Genomic DNA, 18,804 nt, shown 5'->3' with positions numbered 1-18,804 from the left:
GGTCCTGATAATGCATTCGAAGAAGACTGAAGCAGACAATCGTAAATGTGATTCTACCAAAAAAATGATTCAAATGGCTCTGAGCACTATGGGACTTAACATCTGAGTTCATCAGTCCCCTAGAACTTAGAACTACTTAAACCTAAGTAACCTAAAGACATCACACACATCCATGCCCGAGGCAGGATTCGAACCTGCGACCGTAGCGGTCGCGCGGTTCCAGACTGAAGTGCCTAGAACCGCTCAGCCAGATTCTACCAACTGTAAAAATACTTTATGCAGCATAACGGAGAACCGCCGTTTCGTATGGCATGAGTAAGTTCCTATCAAAAAGTTTGACGAATATCAACGGGACTACCATGTGTAAGAGTACGTAGTAAATGTAAATGCTACTGTTATCAGTGTTCCTTGGGTTCTTTTTTATTTTTATTTTTATTTTTATTTTGCATCGTACCGGAACTGTAATACTGACTTCATCTCTTACGAAATTAATATGACATCAGTGCAATGTTTTGAAGATGTCAGCCTGGAAGAAAATAACATCCAGTATCTACTTGAGTGATAAAACGATCCAAGCAATTTTATTTCCTATGCAAATAATTTTTTTTTCATGTTGGAAGCATCAACAGCCTTTACCATCTGTTTCGCTTTTCACTTGTCTGGAATACACGGAAAGCTCCGTCTGTTTTCATCCACGGCACGATACAGCTACCCTCATCACTAAGCACAGAGTTCGCTCCGCAGGAATGTACTCTGGTGCAGCAGTCGTAAAATCAATTGTAGAGCAACTGATGAGTTGGTTAAAGAAGAGAGATCTCAGAGTATCAACTTAGGTAATTGAGGTTAACAACGGCAATCACAAAAACTGCCGTTTTCTGCAGAAAAAACAAAGCACAAAAAGAACCAGAGTAATTCCAGGCAGCAGGAGTGGATTTACCTGCACCGTGAGCTCAACAGACACACACACAGACACACACACAGACACACACACACACACACACACGCACACACAGGGAGAGACAAACAAGCGGGCTGCTTTGACAATAGAGAATGCCGCACCGCCGCTTACTCTGCTCTGTGCGCGGACAACATTCAATCATCGTTTAGAGATTACAGCATTCGGCCTTTTCAAAGCGATGCACGTGGAAACGACTACCCACAGCCCGCTTCGTCCGCCGCACCACTAGTGTATAATGCATTCAATTCGCGACTCTCACAACCGTATTTCACGTTTCTACAAAGCTCTCATTAGTGTTAATTCAGTGAGGGTACATTTGTGTATTTGGTTAGTAATACATGGTGGCACATGACACAAAACTATTTCGGCAATGCTTACAGGGTGTTTTCGACAGAAACTGTTGACCCTCTCATCGCACTTACGGAATTATGGAACAGTATTATGAATGATATTCAGTTTTTTACAACTAGCTATTCTCGTTTTTAGGACTACAGGTAACGAGCTGTACCATTGCTGCTGCGGGATGCACATATTGAAAATACCCAAGTGAGCCGTACTGTCACTGATATTTCGAAACGCTTCAAGATAGGGACAAAACGAGAAGTGGCTAAACGCTAATTGATGAAGCTCACCTCGCGATCAATACTCGCAACTGTTTTATCTCTTAATCCATTGAACCAAATAGTTTAAAAACTGAACTTTGGTCACAGCAAGAGTAATCAATAATTAGAAGGCTAAGAGGGGTAGTGACATAAAACACTCGTTAATTGCACAAGAAACATTACTTACATATAGAAAGGATATACTGTATGTCACGCGGCGCATTTGCAGTTCCGTGTTTACGTCACTTTAGAGGCAGAAAAGGGGTCCGCCTGCAGTCTTCGCAAATAGCATATTTCCTTACTGTTTTTAAATCAACCAACGTTATGTTTCTGAGTCCTCTTATTATTAGATTCGACTGCCGCCATAATATACATACACTACTGGCCATTAAAATTGCTACACCAAGAAGAAATACAGATGATAAACCGGTATTCATTGGACAAATATATTATACTAGAACTGACATGTGATTATATTTTCACACAATTTGGGTGCATAGATCCTGAGAAATCAGTACGCAGAACAACCACTTCTGGCGGCAATAACGGCCTTGATACACCTGGGAATTGAGTCAAACAGAGCTCGGATGGCGTGTACAGCTACAGCTGCCCATGCAGCTTCAACACGATACCACAGTTCATCAAGAGTAGGGACTGGCGTATTGTGACGAGCCAGTTGCTCGGCCACCCTTGACCAGACGTTTTCAATAGGTGAGATATCTGGAGAATGTGCTGGCCAGGGCAACAGTCGAACATTTTCTGTATCCAGAAAGGACCGTACAGGTCCTGCAACATGCGGTCGTGCATTATCCTGCTGAAATGTAGGGTTTCTCAGCGATCGAATGAATGGTAGAGCCACGGGCCGTAACACATCTGGTATATAACGTCCACTGTTCAAAGTGCCGTCAATGCGAACAAGAGGTGACCGAGACGTGTAACCAATTGCACTCCATACCATCACGCCGGGTGATACGCCAGTATGGCGATGACGAATACACGCTTCCAATGTGCGTTCACCACGATGTCGCCAAACACGGATGCGACCATTAGACTATCATGATGCCGTAAACAGAACCTGGATTCATCTGTAAAAATGACATATTGCCATTCGTGCACCCAGGTTCTTCGTTGAGTACACCATCGCAGGCGCTCCTGTCTGCGATGCAGCGTCAACGGTAACCGCAGCCATGGTCGCCGAGCTGGTAGTCTATGCTGCTGCAAACGTCGTCGATCTGTTCGTGCAGATGGTTTTTGTCTTGCAAACGTCCCCATCTTTTGACTCAGGAATCGAAACGTGGCTGCACGATCCGTTACAGCCAAGCGTATAAGATGCCTGTCATCTCGACTGCTAGTGATACGAAGCCGTTGGGATCCGGTACGGCGTTCCGTATTACCCTCCTGAACCCTTCGATTTCATATTCTGCTAACAGTCATTGGACCTCGATCAACGCGAGCAGCAATGTCGCGGTACGATATACCGCAATCGCGATAGGCTACAATCTGACCTTTATCAAAGTCGGAAACGCGATGGTACTCATTACTCCTCCTTACACGTTTCACCAGGCAACGCCGGTCAACTGCTGTTTGTGTATGAGAAATCGGTTGGAAACTTTCCTCATGTCAGCACATTGTAGATATCGCCACCGGCGCCAACCTTGTGTGAATGCTCTGAAAAGCTAATCACTTGCATATCACAGCATCTTCTTCTGTCGGTTAAATTTCGCGTCTGTAGCACGTCATCTTCGTGTTGTAGCAATTTTAATGGCCATTAGTGTAGTTTCTTAATCCTGCAGTCATTTTATTTTATTGAGATTTAGTATACTATTATTGTTCTTTCTTGCATCCTAGCTTACCATCCAATTTTCCGCCCGACATTTCCTCTGTGACATAGATCTGCTTCTCAGTCGTTTTGCTCTGACTGCATGCATTACTGTTGTTTCCAGAGCTTCTCTTTCAGTCGTGTTGTGTCAACCGACAGAAACACCTTCAAAATCCCATCTCCCTTGAGCGCTAGTTCCTCTTAATCCGTTGTGTTATCTCCCATGTTTCTGCTTCGTACGTTGCCATATTTTCTATAATAGTTTTACTTCTCCTGATCTCCGTTTCTGATGTAATACGTACGCTCCATAAAACTCCATTTAATTGCTTGGTTACTAGTCTCCTTTCAAGAAATGAAGTTCTTAATTTCGCTTTTACTGGATCAATATTTGTTAATAATGATTCCCAAATATTTGTATGAGTCCGCAGACCTTGCTGTCCCAAAATCCAACGGAAGATCTTTACTCATTCCTCCAGTGACCATCATTCTGTTTTCTGTAAATTATTGATTAAGCCCCATTTCTGGTATTCTCAGTGCAACTTTCTTACCATGCTGTTAATGTCATCTCAGTCGTCTGCAAAAATGGCTTGGTCATCAGACAAAATGCAAATTGAATAGGTTTTCAGCGCCTACAAACTCACTCATACTACGACAGGAATATTTACATAATCTTAAGATAAGATTCAATGTTTTTTTTTATTTTTTTTTTATCTCAGAGTTGCAATGCAACCTACGCCCACAGTTATGTGCTGGATCTATTACAATCTCTGGCATCCTTTACAGTTTTTACCATCTTGTAGTCATGCTTACATTTATCAACTGAAACGTCAACTCTGCCTCCCTGGTGTATTTATCTTTTCTAAATGCAAATTGATTGTCATCTACCACATCACCAATTTTCTTTTCCGTTCTTCAGTATGTTATTTTTGTCAGCATCTTGGACGCATCGGCTGTAAATTAAAATCTGCGACAATTGTAGCAACTTGTCGGCTCTTGCTCTCTTCGGAATAGTGAGGATGATATTTTACCGAAAGTCTGATGGTATATCGTCAGTATCATACATTGTCCACACAAAAATGAATATTCGTTTTGTTGCCACATCTCCCCGCCCCCAATGATTTTAGAAATTACGGTTGAATGTTATCCATCCCGTCTGTCGTATTTGATCATAAATCGCCCAAAGCTCTTTTAAATTCTGGTTCTATTGCTGGTCCTCAGTCTCTTCTACATCGACGCCTGTTTCTTTTTCTATCACGGCATCGAACAAGTCCTGCCCCTCATAGAAGTCGTCTATGTACTCTTCCCACCCATGCGCCCTCTCCTCTACATTTAACAGCAGAATTCCCATTGCGTTCTTAATTTTAACACCCTTGCTTTTAATTTCACCAAAGGTTGTTTTGACTCTTCTGTATGCTGGGTCAGTTCTTTGTCAATCATTTCTTTTCCAGGTTCTTCACATTTTTCATGCAGCCACTTCTCCTTATCTTCCCTGCACTTCCTATTTACTTCAATTCTAAGCGACTTGTATTTCTGTATTCCTGAATGTCTTTTAACGTTTGTGTAATTCTTTCTTTCACCGATCAGCTTCTTTTACCCATGATTAATTCGTGGTTACCTTCTTTGTATCTATGGTTTTCTTTCCAACTTCTGTGATTGCCCTTTTTAGAGACACCCATTCCTCCTCAACTGAAATGGCTACTGCGTACACAGTATCAATAGCCTCAGAGAACTTCAACCTTACCTCTTCATTCCTAGGTACATCCGCATCTCGCTTCTTTGCCTATTGATTTTTCCTCAATAATCACTTAAGATTCAGCCTACTCTTCATCATTACTAAATTGTAGTCTGGGTCTATATCAGCACCTCAGTACGCCTTACAAATTTGTATCTTATTTCGAAATCTCTGCCCAACCATGAAATAAGGTAACTGAAATCTTACCGCATCTCTCCGCCTTTTCCTAGTATACCGCCCCCTCTTGTGATACTTGAGTATATTATTTGCTTTACCAACTGAAATTTTTTGCAGAACGCAATTATCATTCTCCTCTCTCTGAGCCGCGCTGCGGCTCGTATTGGTGGTGTTTGTAGGTTTCTCTCCTCTGTTGGAGGCCAGACCGTATCGTTTAGTTGACATGTTTGCAGCTGTTTGTCTTCTTCTCGTGTTGACTGGCGCCACTTGGTTTCGCAAGTGTAGCCTGTTCGCTAGTGGCAGCAGTACTGCAGTAATTTAGTAACTGTGGCTCTATCTTTGGGTCGACGTGGTGGTTCTTCCGTGTCGTGTCAGTGGTCAGTTTGGTTGGAGACTCAGGAGGAGCCAGGTCCGCACAGTGCCAGAACACTCCGGGACCTCTGGCACCACGCATGGACTGCCCGAACGAAGGCTTGTGGTCACGAGGGTGTAAACCGGATCCTGCAAGTTTTAAGATGAGTGCATTTGGAGTCAAGTAGAGAAACCTCCACCATTGTGAGATCTTACGATTCTCCAGTGACTTGGGTTCGTGTTGCTGCTCATAGTGTTGCTGAGACGAAGAGCAGTGAGTGGAGTGATTGGGGAAGGCGGATCTGATTACCTTTCCTGGATTCTAGTTACTGTTTGTTGCATTCAGTTTTTTTTATTATTCGTTAAGTTCAACCAGTGGTATTTTTCCTGCCTCGTGGGCGCTAATGCCCCAGTGACCTGCCCGGGGGGTTAGTGTATGTAACGGCAGTGTAGTTTCCGCGCCTTGCCGCTGCTGCCCGGTGAGGCGTGTAGTTTTGACAGCTTTCTTGATTGTAGATTGGTTGGCGATTCTTCTACTCTGGTGGTAGTGATTCCTTTCTCGTTCCGAGCGCTCTAAATCAAATGGTTTAAATGGCTCTAAGCACTATGGGACTTCACTTCTAAAGTCATTAGTCCCCTAGACTTGGAACTACTTAAACCTGACTAACCTAAGGCCAGCACACGCATCCATGCCCGAGGCAGGATTCGAACCTGCGACTGCAGCAGCAGCGCGTTCCGGACTGAAGCGCCTAGAACCGCTCGGACACAGCGGCCGCCTGTGCACTCTAAGCACAGTATTCCGCGGCCGGAGTCCAGACTGCCGGTTCCGGCTTTGGCGTATTTTTACATCTTTGCATTTGGTTTAGTGGATGTCAGGAATTTCTTACATAATTGCCATTCTTGATGTTCCAGCAGGTTTAAATGATTGTGCTGTCAAGTGTACCATCATTTTGTCTCACCTGTTTGGTGATCAGTTGCTGTTGTATTTGCTGTTTTACTGTATGGTTTTTTTAAATTTTTTATACAATTGCCATTCTTGGCGTCACAACAGGTTTAAATGGTTGTGCTACCAAGTTTACCATCATTTCGTCTCACCTGTTTGGTGATCAGTTGCCTGTCTTTTTAAATGAACCTTGCTACTGCATTGCTGTTTTACAGTATATTTGTTAAATTTGTTTATAATTGCCGTTCTTGGCGTTAGAGGCCTTCAGCCGTGACTGTAGTTACTTGCCTTAAAATTCTAAATGGGATCACATAGGCTTGTTTTTAAGACGTTATTTGCTGTGTCTGTATTTTATGCTCATTTGGTAAATTGTAACGTACTGAAAGCACTATTATTTACACGGTTGTTTATTCCTTCATTAATAACGTGTGATGTCTTTATTTATTGCTGAGTCTGGCATTACCGTTTTAGAATAAATGTGTGTAATAGCAAAAGGGAACCAACAGTAACTGATTTCGGCCCCGTCCACAATCGTAACCGAATCCTGCCTTCCTTGACTACCAGGTTTCTACTACCAAGATAATATTCTCCCGTAACCCATTCTTCTACTCGTTCCCCTACAACCGCATTCCAGTCCCCCATGACTAATAGATTTTCATCTCCCATGGTGCTGAATTACCCATTCGGTATCCTTCTGTACTTTCTGTATCTCTTCATCTTCTGCTTGGACATCGTCATGTGTACCCGAATTATTGTTGTCGGTATTGGTCTGCTGTCGATTATGATGAGAACTACCCCATCAATGAACTGTTCACTTTAACTCACTCTCGACCCTACCTTCCTATTCATAACGTGTCGTACTCCTGTAATACCATCCTCTGCTGCTGTTGATATTACCCTATATTCGCATGACCAGAAATCTTTACCCTTCTTCTATTTCACTTCACTGATCGCACTGTGTCCAAACTCAGCCTTAGCATTTCCCTTTTCAGATTTTCTAGCTTCCCTACCAATTGAAACTTCGGTCATTTCACGCCCCGAATCGTGGAACGCTATCTTTTCGTTGGGTGTTCAATCTCTTTCACTTGGTGACCTCCAACTTGGCAGTCCTCTCACGGACATCCGAATGAGGGTTAGTCGAGATTATTTTGCCAACGGAGAAAGCATCTTGGCACCTTTTCAATTACAGACCACATGTCTTGTGAATACATAGTATGTGTCTTTACTGCAGTGGTTTCCTTTGCCTTCTGCATCTTCATGTTGTGATTCGTTACTGATATTCCTCATTTTAGGGGCAATTTACCCCCTCCAAGGGTAAGAAAGGGCCCTGAATTCTTATCGCTCCTCCGTCGTCTTTGACAAGGTCGTTGGCAGAATGAGGGTGACTTCTTCGGCCGCCATTGCTTATGACTTTTATTAAAAATTTAAGTAGTGGTAAGATTCGATGCAAGATCGATGACGTTTTGATTAGTATCCAGAAACGTGGCCTTTTTATTCTGCTTCATTTTCTTCGTTATTGTTCTTGGAATTTCACCTGCTTGGAAGTCACATGACAGCTGTTCAAGCTGGTAGTTTGGTACTTCATTAGCTTTTTTATTACAGTGGGGAATCCTAAGACTAAACACAGTGAGCTACCATGGTGGCTTCACGAAAAGACGGGTGTTCGTTTCACTAATTAGTTTGACGATTACGTTCGAATGTTTCCTACTTCCATATTCAAATTAATATCATAATAATTATTTAAATGAAAGTACATGTCTAATACACAACGTAAGTAAATCTGACTAAAAAGTATAGAATAATACCCATACACAATCATAATACCCATACACAATCAACCTCGTACAGATAGCCCTGAATATTTGTGATTGTGAATTTTTAGTAACTATGAAAATTCTTGTAAGATTCAAAACGAAAAGCGTGGGATGCGTGTAAGTGATAACAGTAGTGGTGTAACAGAAGGAAAGTGTTTCTATCCTGCCATAAATTGTATGTTACATGTGCCCCACGTCTTTTATTTTCAGAACTTTCTGTGTGGGGTTAGGAAACTATATGGGGGTAGGAGAAATTATTTACATCTTTCATTGTGATTTAGAAACATGACATACATGAAAATGCATTTTTATTTGAATTATTGTTTTCCATTTCTTAGTCTTATTTGTGTGAAATCGTTGAATCAGTATCGAACATTTTGACGAGATTATAAGAGAGACCTGTCGTATATTTCAGGTTTATTTCAGTTTGTCTTCATCTGATTCAACCAGCATGTTGCTTACTCTCACGAAAAGAACGAATCATTCACAATTGGAACAGGTACGGGGAGAAATGGTTGTGGTACACAAACTATCTTCCACCACACATTGGACAAGAAAGCGTACTAATATTGCCATATCATCCTGTTCTGTGCTATGATGAAACATTCAGACTTCTAGCTCATCAGGAGATTAGTTTAGAATAAATTTCAAAATTTGTACCGAACAGACAGACAAGAAAGTGCTATCCATATCCCCACCCCCCTTCCAGTGTCTCTACTCTTTTCGCATTGAACCGTAACGCATTTCGATACTACCAACATAACACGCCAGTCCTACAGGGCAGGCAAGATGTCATGTGTTATCAAACTATTTCACCCCCCAACCCCACCCATCAAACAGATCGACGAGAAAGCAAATTAATATGGCAATTTCATCCAGTTCTGATCTATGTATAAAATTTCAGGTCCGTTAAGTCATCGAGAAATTAGTATAAAATTATTTGCGAGATTTGTGCCGAACTGACAGACAAGAAAGATGCCTTATAAAAAAGTCGTAAAAAAGTGAATGTAGGTTCAAAAATTTTAACGTAATACTATGAAATGCTTAAAATATCATGAGATTTATAAACATCATGTCAAATCTATTTCGTGGGGCACAACACATTGTCAGACTTGACGAACCATTTTTATCGAGTTTATTGACAGTACAACTCAGCAGACACGAGACCTGTTGCAATATTTTTACATTTATGTCACAGACTGAGAACCCATGAAGTTAAGATCGAACATGAAGTCTTTTTTTTTTGGATTGATTACCTGTTTCAGCTGTTAATGTAGCCACCCTCACATCGTTAAACATTCTTGATTAGTGTTGGTACAAATGGTTCAAATAGCTCTGAGCACTATGGGACTTAAATTCTGAGGTCATCAGTCCCCTAGAACTCAGAACTACTTGAACCTAACGAACCTAAGGACATCACACACATCCATGCCCGAGGCAGGATTCGAACCCGCGAGTGTTGGTACAATTACGGTTACACAGATCATTAAAAACTTTCTTAAAGTGACAAAAATCTATACCTGACATAACAAAATACAGCTTTTCATCGTGTAACTGAACTGTAGTCATAAAACAAAGCCGTTGTGCCATTAAAACTTACTAATTGACACAACAAGTATTACATCACTTTGTAACGTAGACCTTAAGAATGAAATGATGCAAATATTGAATTTATAAGGGCATAACGCCTTTGTTTAGTGACCATCGGTCAATCACTGTGACCATGAGTGATGAAAAGCTGTTTTTCATCATGTCATGCATGTACGAGGGTAAGTCAAATGAAAACCTTAAATATTTTATTAAATATTATTTATTATGCAGAAGTGGTACAAAGATTTATCATTTTCCAAAATTATCTACCCCACGCTCAATGCAAGTCCTCCAGTGCTTACAAAGTGCATAAATTCCTTTAGAACAAAATTCATTTGGTAGTCCGCGCAAGCACTCATGCACCGCGTGGCGTACTTTTTCATCAGAACGGAACTTCTTTCCTCCCATTACGTCTTTGAGTGGTCCAAACATACGGAAATCACTTGAGGCAAGGTATGGTGAGTAAGGTGGATGAGGAAGACACTCAAAATAAAGGTCTGCGATTGTTGCAATAGTTGTACGGACAGTGTGGGGCCTTGCTTTGTCATGTTGCAAAAGGACACCTGCTGACAGCAATCCATGTCTCTTTGATTTGGCTGCAGGCCGCAGATGATTTTTTAGGAGATCTGTGTGTGATGCACTGGTGTCAGTGGTCCCTATAGGCATGTAATGCTCCAAAATGACGCCTTTTTCGTCCCAAAAGAGAATCAGCTAACCTTTCCTGCTGATGGATAGGTTCGAAACTTCTTTGGTTTTGGTGATGAGAAATGGCGCCATTCCTTGCTCGCTCTCTTCGTTTCCGGTTGGTGGAAGTGAACCCAGGTATCGTCAACAGCAACGACTCTTGCACGGAAGCCATCACCTTCTCGTTCAAAGCGCTGAAGTAGTTCTTCACAAGCATCAACACGCCGTTCTCACATTTCAGGAGTCAGCTGCCGTGGCAGCCACTGTATGAAACTGGAGCACATCATGTACAATGTGGTGTGCTGACCCAAGACTAATCTGTAAAAATGTTGCAGTGTCATTCAGTCTCACTCGGCGGTTTTCGTTCACTGTGGCTTCAACTGCTGCAATGTTCTGTGGAGCCACAACTCGTTGTGCCTGACCTGGACGAGGAGCACCTTCCACTGAAGTCACACCATTTGTGAACTTCCTACTCCATTCGTAGACTTGCTGCTGTGACAAACATGCATCACCGTACTGAACCTTCATTCGTTGATGAATTTCAATAGGTTTCACACCTTCACTACGCAAAATACCAACAACAGAACGCTGTTCTTCCCTGGTGCAAGTCGCAAGTGGGGCGGCCATCTTTATACTGATACTGCGACGGTATGTGTGCATCTTCACTATGCTGCCAACTAGAGGCCATTCTGCACGCTGTTTGTAGCACGCTTACCAACTTACAGGATAATGGCGCGGAATTTCGATTTTTTTATTACAAATTTAAGGTTTTCATTTGAGCCACCCTCGTATGTGGTCATTTTGAAAAGGATTTTAACGATATGTGAAGCCGTAATGGCATCCACACTCATCAAGAATGTTTTAATATCTGCAAATTACTAGATTTTCAGCCGAAACTAGTAATCAATTCAAAGACGATATTGACTTCATGAGTTCTCAGTTCCTGACATAAATAAAAAATGATCAGTTTTATCAAAAAGAGAAATTTTGCAATTTTGCGTCTTGAATAAATTGCTGCGACCTTCATGTATACACTCGATAACAACAGAATCAGATAGCGATTACAGATGGGCAGGGAGCCGTTACCTGATCTCGTCGCGCACGTGCGAGTAGGCCTTGCGGTGCAGGCGGTAGCGCAGGCGGCCGGCGCGCAGGTCCAGCTGGGTGAAGGTGTCGGCGAGCTGCAGGTGCTGGTGCGGCGGCGAGCCCTGCAGGTGCAGCGCGCCGTAGCGCGGCGCTGCCGTCAGCCGGTACTGCACCTGCGCCGCGTCGGTGGGCAGCGGCGCCGTGCGGAAGCTGAGCTGCGCGTCCGTCAGCAGCGCGTCGCGGCTGCCGTTGAGCAGCAGCTCGTGCGCGCGCTCCGCCACCAGCTGCAGCTCCGTGAACGTCACGCGGAAGTCGTACGTCTTGGGGCTCTCCACGTCCAGCACCGACACCTTGAACTGCCCACAGCGCCACCGTGAGGTCGAGGCACAAGCCGTATTCTCGTCGTCACATGTTTAACATTGCCCTATGTATTCCTTCGCAAGAGTTGTTACATCGCCGATGACACCGCAGCCCAACGCCTTATCCAGAATTATCTTGACCTTTTCGCCGCACGCTGTAACTAGCGGCTCCTGAAAACCAATCCTTCCAAGACCCAGGCAATCATCGTAGGTCGTGCCACTCGCTCGTTCCGTCTCCTGGATTTCTCCCTTACCATCTGCGCACGTCCTATCCACCTATCCCCCACCCTCACCTACCTTGGCCTCACCATTGACCTTCATCTCACCTGGATCCTTCATCTCCGCCCCATCCAATCCAAGGCCCACAACCTCCTCCAACTCCTCAAACTCCTCTCTGGCGAGACATGGGGGTTGCCCCCTCGGCCATCCTCCACACCTACACATCCTTAATCCGTCCCATCCTCTGTTATGCCAGTCCCTCCTGGATATCCGCCCCCCCCCCCCCAAATTCTATAAGTCCCTCCAGATCCTTGAGCGCCATGCACTCCGCCTCGCCTTCTGTATACGCCTCCCTCCCCCATGTGGATCCTCTATGACCTGATTCCTTTCCCTCATCTGCTCCTATTCCTCGAACATGTCCGCATACTCTACATCTCCCACCGCCTCGATCCCCCTCACCCCAGGGTTGCTCCTCTCCTCTCCGATCCCCGCCCTCTGCCATGCCTTTACTGTTGTGTCCCCCCTACTCTCCCCATCTCTACACCCTTCATCTCCTTTCCCAAGGTGGCTTCCGTCAACTCCCCCTCCTGGATGAGGGCCTCTGTCCCTCGACTTATCCCTCCCATCAATTCTGATCCTCACCCCCCCCTTTCCTCTGCCATTTCCATGGGCTCCCTCTTCCACCCCTTTCATCTTGTTTTCTGCCCACCTAACCTCTCTCTGCCTCCACTCTCCCCCCCCCCCCCCCCTGAGTCCTTTTGTATACCCCTCCTCTGCCTTTCCCCACTCCCTGTCGCGTCTGCCCAGCACCCGCCACACTATTGTGTGTCCTCCATCGGCTCCTTTCCCTTCTCCCCCCTCTTCGTTTTTTCCTCTCCTTCAAAAATGGCTCTGAGCACTATGGGACTCAACTTCTGAGGTCATTAGTCCCCCAGAACTTAGAACTAGTTAAACCTAACTAACCTAAGGACATCACACACATCCATGCCCGAGGCAGGACTCGAACCTGCGACCGTGGCGGCCTTGCGGTTCCAGACTGCAGCGCCTAGAACCGCACGGCCACTTCGTCCTCTCCTTCCCCCCCTTTCCTTTCCCCGTCATCTGTCCAGGCTCCCCCCATCTGCCCTCGGCTGTGATATATCATATTTGTGCCAATTTTGTAGTGCAGTGTTCAAGTGAATGTTCAGTGTTGTTCGTCTTTCCAAAGTGTTGCGAACAGAAACCATGCTGTCCTGGGTGTAAATTTTATATCTCTTGCGAACAGAAATCAGACTGTCACCATGATTTCTTAATTGTCTGTCTATTCTTTTACCTGTCTGCTTCATATGTATTTTATTAGCATCATCAACTCTTTGTTCTATGTTTTAAGTTCCACGATTTTCCGCCATTTTACCATTTAAGTCACCGATTTTATCACCTGGTTTTATTATTTATTATCTTCATCTATTTAAAACAAATTCTGTAGGCTGAAGAGCGGCGTACTAAGCTGCTGCCAGCCCGCCCCCTTCTGGGGGAATCGAAACTCAATAAAGGAAAAAAAAAGTTGTTACATCATTACATTGCCCTATGTATTCCTTCGCACAAGTTGTTACATCATTTGATTCTCCTCGTCACGGAACTTAGGCCGCGGCCTGTCGATTACAGTTATGTGCGAATAGCTGGCCACACACCACACACCATCGGATTTCGGCGAAGTATCACAATGGCGGTCGAGTGCCGAGGATATTTTTGACTCATTCGGCTGCCGATCTCAGGCCTTTATTTTTCACTAACGTGACGGCCTCGCCCGTCGGATCAAGTCTCTCAAGTCAGCATGAACACCTCGTCTCCTCATTCGTGGGGTAAATTGGCGGATTTTCATGGTTTATCCGCTGACCCAGGACTGCAGTACATTCTCAACATGTCAGAGGTCACAGCAGACTCATTTAGTAGTTGCGCTGTGTCTCGCGGAAATTGGGCTTACAGACATCATTTTACTGTAGTATATTTTCAGATTTTGAAACTGGTTTCTATCGTTATGAGGAAGTGAATATGCGCTCTATTATGAAGAAAATTGTGGCAGTCTGTGGTAATTTCTACATTATATACTCTTATACAGGGTGGTCCATTGGTAGTGACCAGGCCAAATATCTCACGAAATAAGCGTCAAACGAAAAAACTACAAAGAACGAAACTCGTCTAGCTTGAAGGGCGAAACCAGATGGTGCCATGGATGGCCAACTGGATGGCGCTGCCAAAGGTCAAACGGATATCCACTGCGTTTTTTTAAAAATAGGAACCCCCATTTCTTGATACATATTCGTGTAGAATGTAAAGGAATATGAATGTTTTAGTTGGATCACGTTTTTCGCTTTGTGATAGATGGCACTGTAATAGTCACAAACGTGTAAGTACGCGGTATCACGTAACATTCCGCCAGTGCGGACGGTAATTGCTTCGTCATACATTACCCGTGTTAAAATAGACCGTTTACAAATTGCGGAAAAGGCCGATATCGTGTTGATGTATGGTTATTGTGATCAAAATGCCAAAAGGACGCTCGGTATCCTGGACGGCATCACCCAAGCGTCCGGACCGTTCGCCGGATAGTTACGTTATTTAAGGAAACAGAAAGTGTTCAGCCACATGTGAAACGTCAACCACGGACTGCACGAAATGATGATGCCCAAGTAGGTGTTTTAGATGCTGTCGCGTCTAATCCGCACATCAGTAGCAGGCAAATTGCGCGAGAATCGGCAATCTCAAAAACGTCGGTGTTGAGAATGCAACATCAACATCGACTGCACCCGTAACATATTTACATGCACTAGGAATTGCATGGCGACGACTTTGAACGTCGTGTACAGTTCCTCCACTGGGCACAAGAGAAATTGCGAGACGATGACAGATATTTTGCACGCGTTCTATTTAGCGACGAAGCGTCATTCACCAACAGCGGTAACGTAAACCGGCATAATACGCACTATTGGGCAACGGAAAATCCATGATGGCTGCGACAAGTGGAACATCAGCGACTTTGACGGGTTAATGTATGGTGCGGCATTACGGGAGGAAGGATAATTGGCCCCCATTTTATCGATGGCAACCTAAATGGTGCAATGTATGCTGATTTCCTACGTAATGTTCTACCGATGTCATTACAAGATGTTTCACTGCATGACAGAATGGCGACGTACTTCCAACATGATGGATGTTCTGCTCATAGCTCGCTTGCGGTTGAAGCGGTATTGAACAGCATATTTCATGACAGGTGGATTGGTCGTCGAAGCAACATACCATGGCCCGCACGTTCACCGGATCTGACGCCCCCGGATTTCTTTCTGGACGTTCCCTGAATTACTGGTTCAATTTTGTGATTTTTTTCACTTTTTCCAAATTGCAGATCCTAACAACTTTTTGTAAATTGCAGTTAAACGTTATAATTCTTCTTGTCTAACATTAATTTTTATTTCAGATTGCTGGATACGTGTCCCAAAAATTTCGCTATATATATAGTACGTGATAAACTTTCATGAATTATGTTTGCTAATTTTGTCTGAACGTCAAATTGTCTACTGATTTTGTCTATTGTTTCTCAATATACTGAAAAATGCTTTGTTGAAATCAGTAAATGGTACCATTAAATATACGTTTGCTGGTTCACGTTCTGTGTTGAGTTATTAATTATGTTAAAAAAGATTTTCCGAGCAGGGTACGCCCTACCGAAAACCATGCTGACATTTTACCAGTTATTTGTCGAAAGTTTCTTCAGCTCCCATGAAGTGAATTTTTCAGAATATTTTGTATGCCACTGGCAGAAGTAACGATTTTTGTGGACTTTTTCTCCCTTTTTGTGTGGCGGGTGGATCAATGCTATTTCCCATACATCTGGAATCTTTCCTGTTTTCCAAATGTTGTTAAACATCTACATCTACATCTACATGACTACTCTGCAATTCACATTTAAGTGCTTGGCAGAGGGTTCATCGAACCACAATCATACTATCTCTCTACCATTCCACTCCCAAACAGCGCGCGGGAAAAACGAACACCTAAACCTTTCTGTTCGAGCTCTGATTTCTCTTATTTTTTTTGATGATCATTCCTACCTATGTAGGTTGGGCTCAGCAAAATATTTTCGCATTCGGAAGAGAAAGTTGGTGACTGAAATTTCGTAAATAGATCTCGCCGCGACGAAAAACGTCTTTGCTTTAATGACTTCCATCCCAACTCGCGTACCATATCCGCCACACTCTCTCCCCTATTACGTGGTTATACAAAACGAGCTGCCCTTTTTTGCACCCTTTCGATGTCCTCCGTCAATCCCACCTGGTAAGGACCCCACACCGCGCAGCAATATTCTAACAGAGGACGAACGAGTGTAGTGTAAGCTGTCTCTTTAGTGGACTTGTCGCACCTTCTAAGTGTCCTGCCAATGAAACGCAACCTTTGGCTCTCCTTCCCCACAGTATTATCTATGTGGTCTTTCCAACTGAAGTTGTTCGTAATTTTAACACCCAGGTACTTAGTTGAATTGACAGCCTTGAGAATTGTACTATTTATCGAGTAATCGAATTACAACTGATTTCTTTTGGAACTCATGTGGATCACCTCACGCTTTTCGTTATTTAGCGTCAACTGCCACCTGCCACTGATACTGGTCTTCGGATGACCTTACTAGACGGTAAATTACAGCATCATCTGCGAACAACCTAAGAGAACTGCTCAGATTGTCACCCAGGTCATTTATATAGATCAGGAACAGCAAAGGTCCCAGGACGCTTCCCTGGGGAACACCTGATATCACTTCAGTTTTACTCGATGGTTTGCCGTCTATTACTACGAACTGCGACCTTCCTGACAGGAAATCACGAATCCAGTCGCACAACTGAGACGATACCCGATAGGCCCGCAGCTTGATTAGAAGGAACGGTGTCAAAAGCTTTCCGGAAACCTAGAAATACGGAATCAACCTGAGATCCCCTGTCGATAGCGGCCACTACTTCGTGCGAATAAAGAGCTAGCTGCGTTGCACAAGAACGATGTTTTCAGAAACCATGCTGATTACGTATCAATAGATCGTTCCCTTCGAGGTGATTCATAATGTTTGTATACAGTATATGTTGCAAAACCCTACTGCAAACCGACGTCAATGATATAGGTCTGTAGTACGATGGATTACTCCTGCTACCCTTGTTAAACACTGGTGCAACCTGCGCAATTTTCCAATCTGTAGATACATATCTATCGGTGAGCGAGCGGTTGTATATGAGTGCTAAGTAGGGAGCTATTGTATCAGCGTAATCTGAAAGAAACCTAATCGGTATACAATCTGGATCTGAAGACTTCCCCGTATCAAGCGATTTGAGTTGCTTCGCAACCCCTAAGATATCTACTTCTAAGAAACTCATGCTAGCAGCTGTTCGTGTTTCAAATTCTGGAATATTTCATTCGTCTTCCCTGGTGAAGGAATTTCGGTAAACTGCGTTCAATGACTCCGCTTTAGCGGCACAGTCGTCGGTAACAGTACCATCGGCACTGCGCAGCGAAGGTATTGACTGCGTCTTGCCGCTTGTGTACTTTACATACGACCAGAATTTCTTCGGATTTTCTACCAAATTTCGAGACAATGTTTCCTTGTGGAACCTATTAAAAGCATCTCGCATTGACGTCCGTTCCAAATTTCGCGCGTCTGTAAATTTTAGCCAATCTTTGGGATTTCGCGTTCTTCTGAACTTCGCATGCTTTTTCCGTTGCCTCTGCAACAGCGTTCGGACTTGTTTTGTGTACCACGGGGGATCAGTTCCATCTCTTACCAATTTATGAGGTATGAATCTCTCAATTGCTGTTGCTACAATATGTTTGAATTTGAGCCACATCTCGTCTACATTTGCATAGTCAGTTCGGAAGGAATGGAGATTGTCTCTTAGGAAGGCTTCTAGTGACACTCTATCCGCTTTTTAAAAAAATTATTTTGCGTTTGTTTCAGGTGGATTTGGAAGAAACGGTATTGAGCCTAGCTACAACAACCTTGTGATCACTAATCCCTGTATCAGTCATGATGCTATCAGCTCTGGATTGTTTGTGGCTAAGAGGTCAAGTGTGTTTTCGCAACCGTTTACAATTCGCGTGGGTTCGTGGACTAACTGCTCGAAATAATTTTCGGAGAAAGCATTTAGGACAATCTCGGAAGATATTTTCTGCCTACCACCGGTTTTGAACAAGTATTTTTGCCAACATATCGAGGGAAGGTTGAAGTCCCCACCAACTATAACCGTATGAGTGGGGTATTTATTTTTTACGAGACTCAAATTTTCTCTGAACTGTTCAGCTACCCTATCATCGGAGTCTGGGGGTCGGTAGAAGGAGCCAATTATTAACTTAGTTTGGCTGTTAAGTATAACCTCCACCCATACCAATTCGCTCGGAGTATCTACCTCGACTTCACTACAAGATAAACCACTACTGACAGACACAAACACTCCACCACC

The 18,804-nt window shown here is 43.8% G+C and overlaps 1 protein-coding gene across 1 annotated transcript in view; it reads right to left on the bottom strand.

Moving 5' to 3' along the window:
- The window catches only part of LOC126482141 (chondroitin sulfate proteoglycan 4), a 660,554-nt gene that overhangs the window by 189,212 nt on the left and 452,538 nt on the right, over window positions 1-18,804 (bottom strand). Inside the window, exon 11 of the mRNA XM_050106118.1 lies at window positions 11,757-12,112. Coding sequence (XP_049962075.1) covers window positions 11,757-12,112 — 356 coding nt within the window. The remainder of the gene's footprint in view (window positions 1-11,756; window positions 12,113-18,804) is intronic.

The sequence above is a fragment of the Schistocerca serialis genome, chromosome 5 (assembly GCF_023864345.2).
Source record: "Schistocerca serialis cubense isolate TAMUIC-IGC-003099 chromosome 5, iqSchSeri2.2, whole genome shotgun sequence".
NCBI classification, from domain to species: Eukaryota; Metazoa; Arthropoda; class Insecta; order Orthoptera; family Acrididae; genus Schistocerca; species Schistocerca serialis.
Note: the sequence above shows the minus strand (reverse complement) of the source record. Positions and strands in the feature narration are given on the sequence as shown.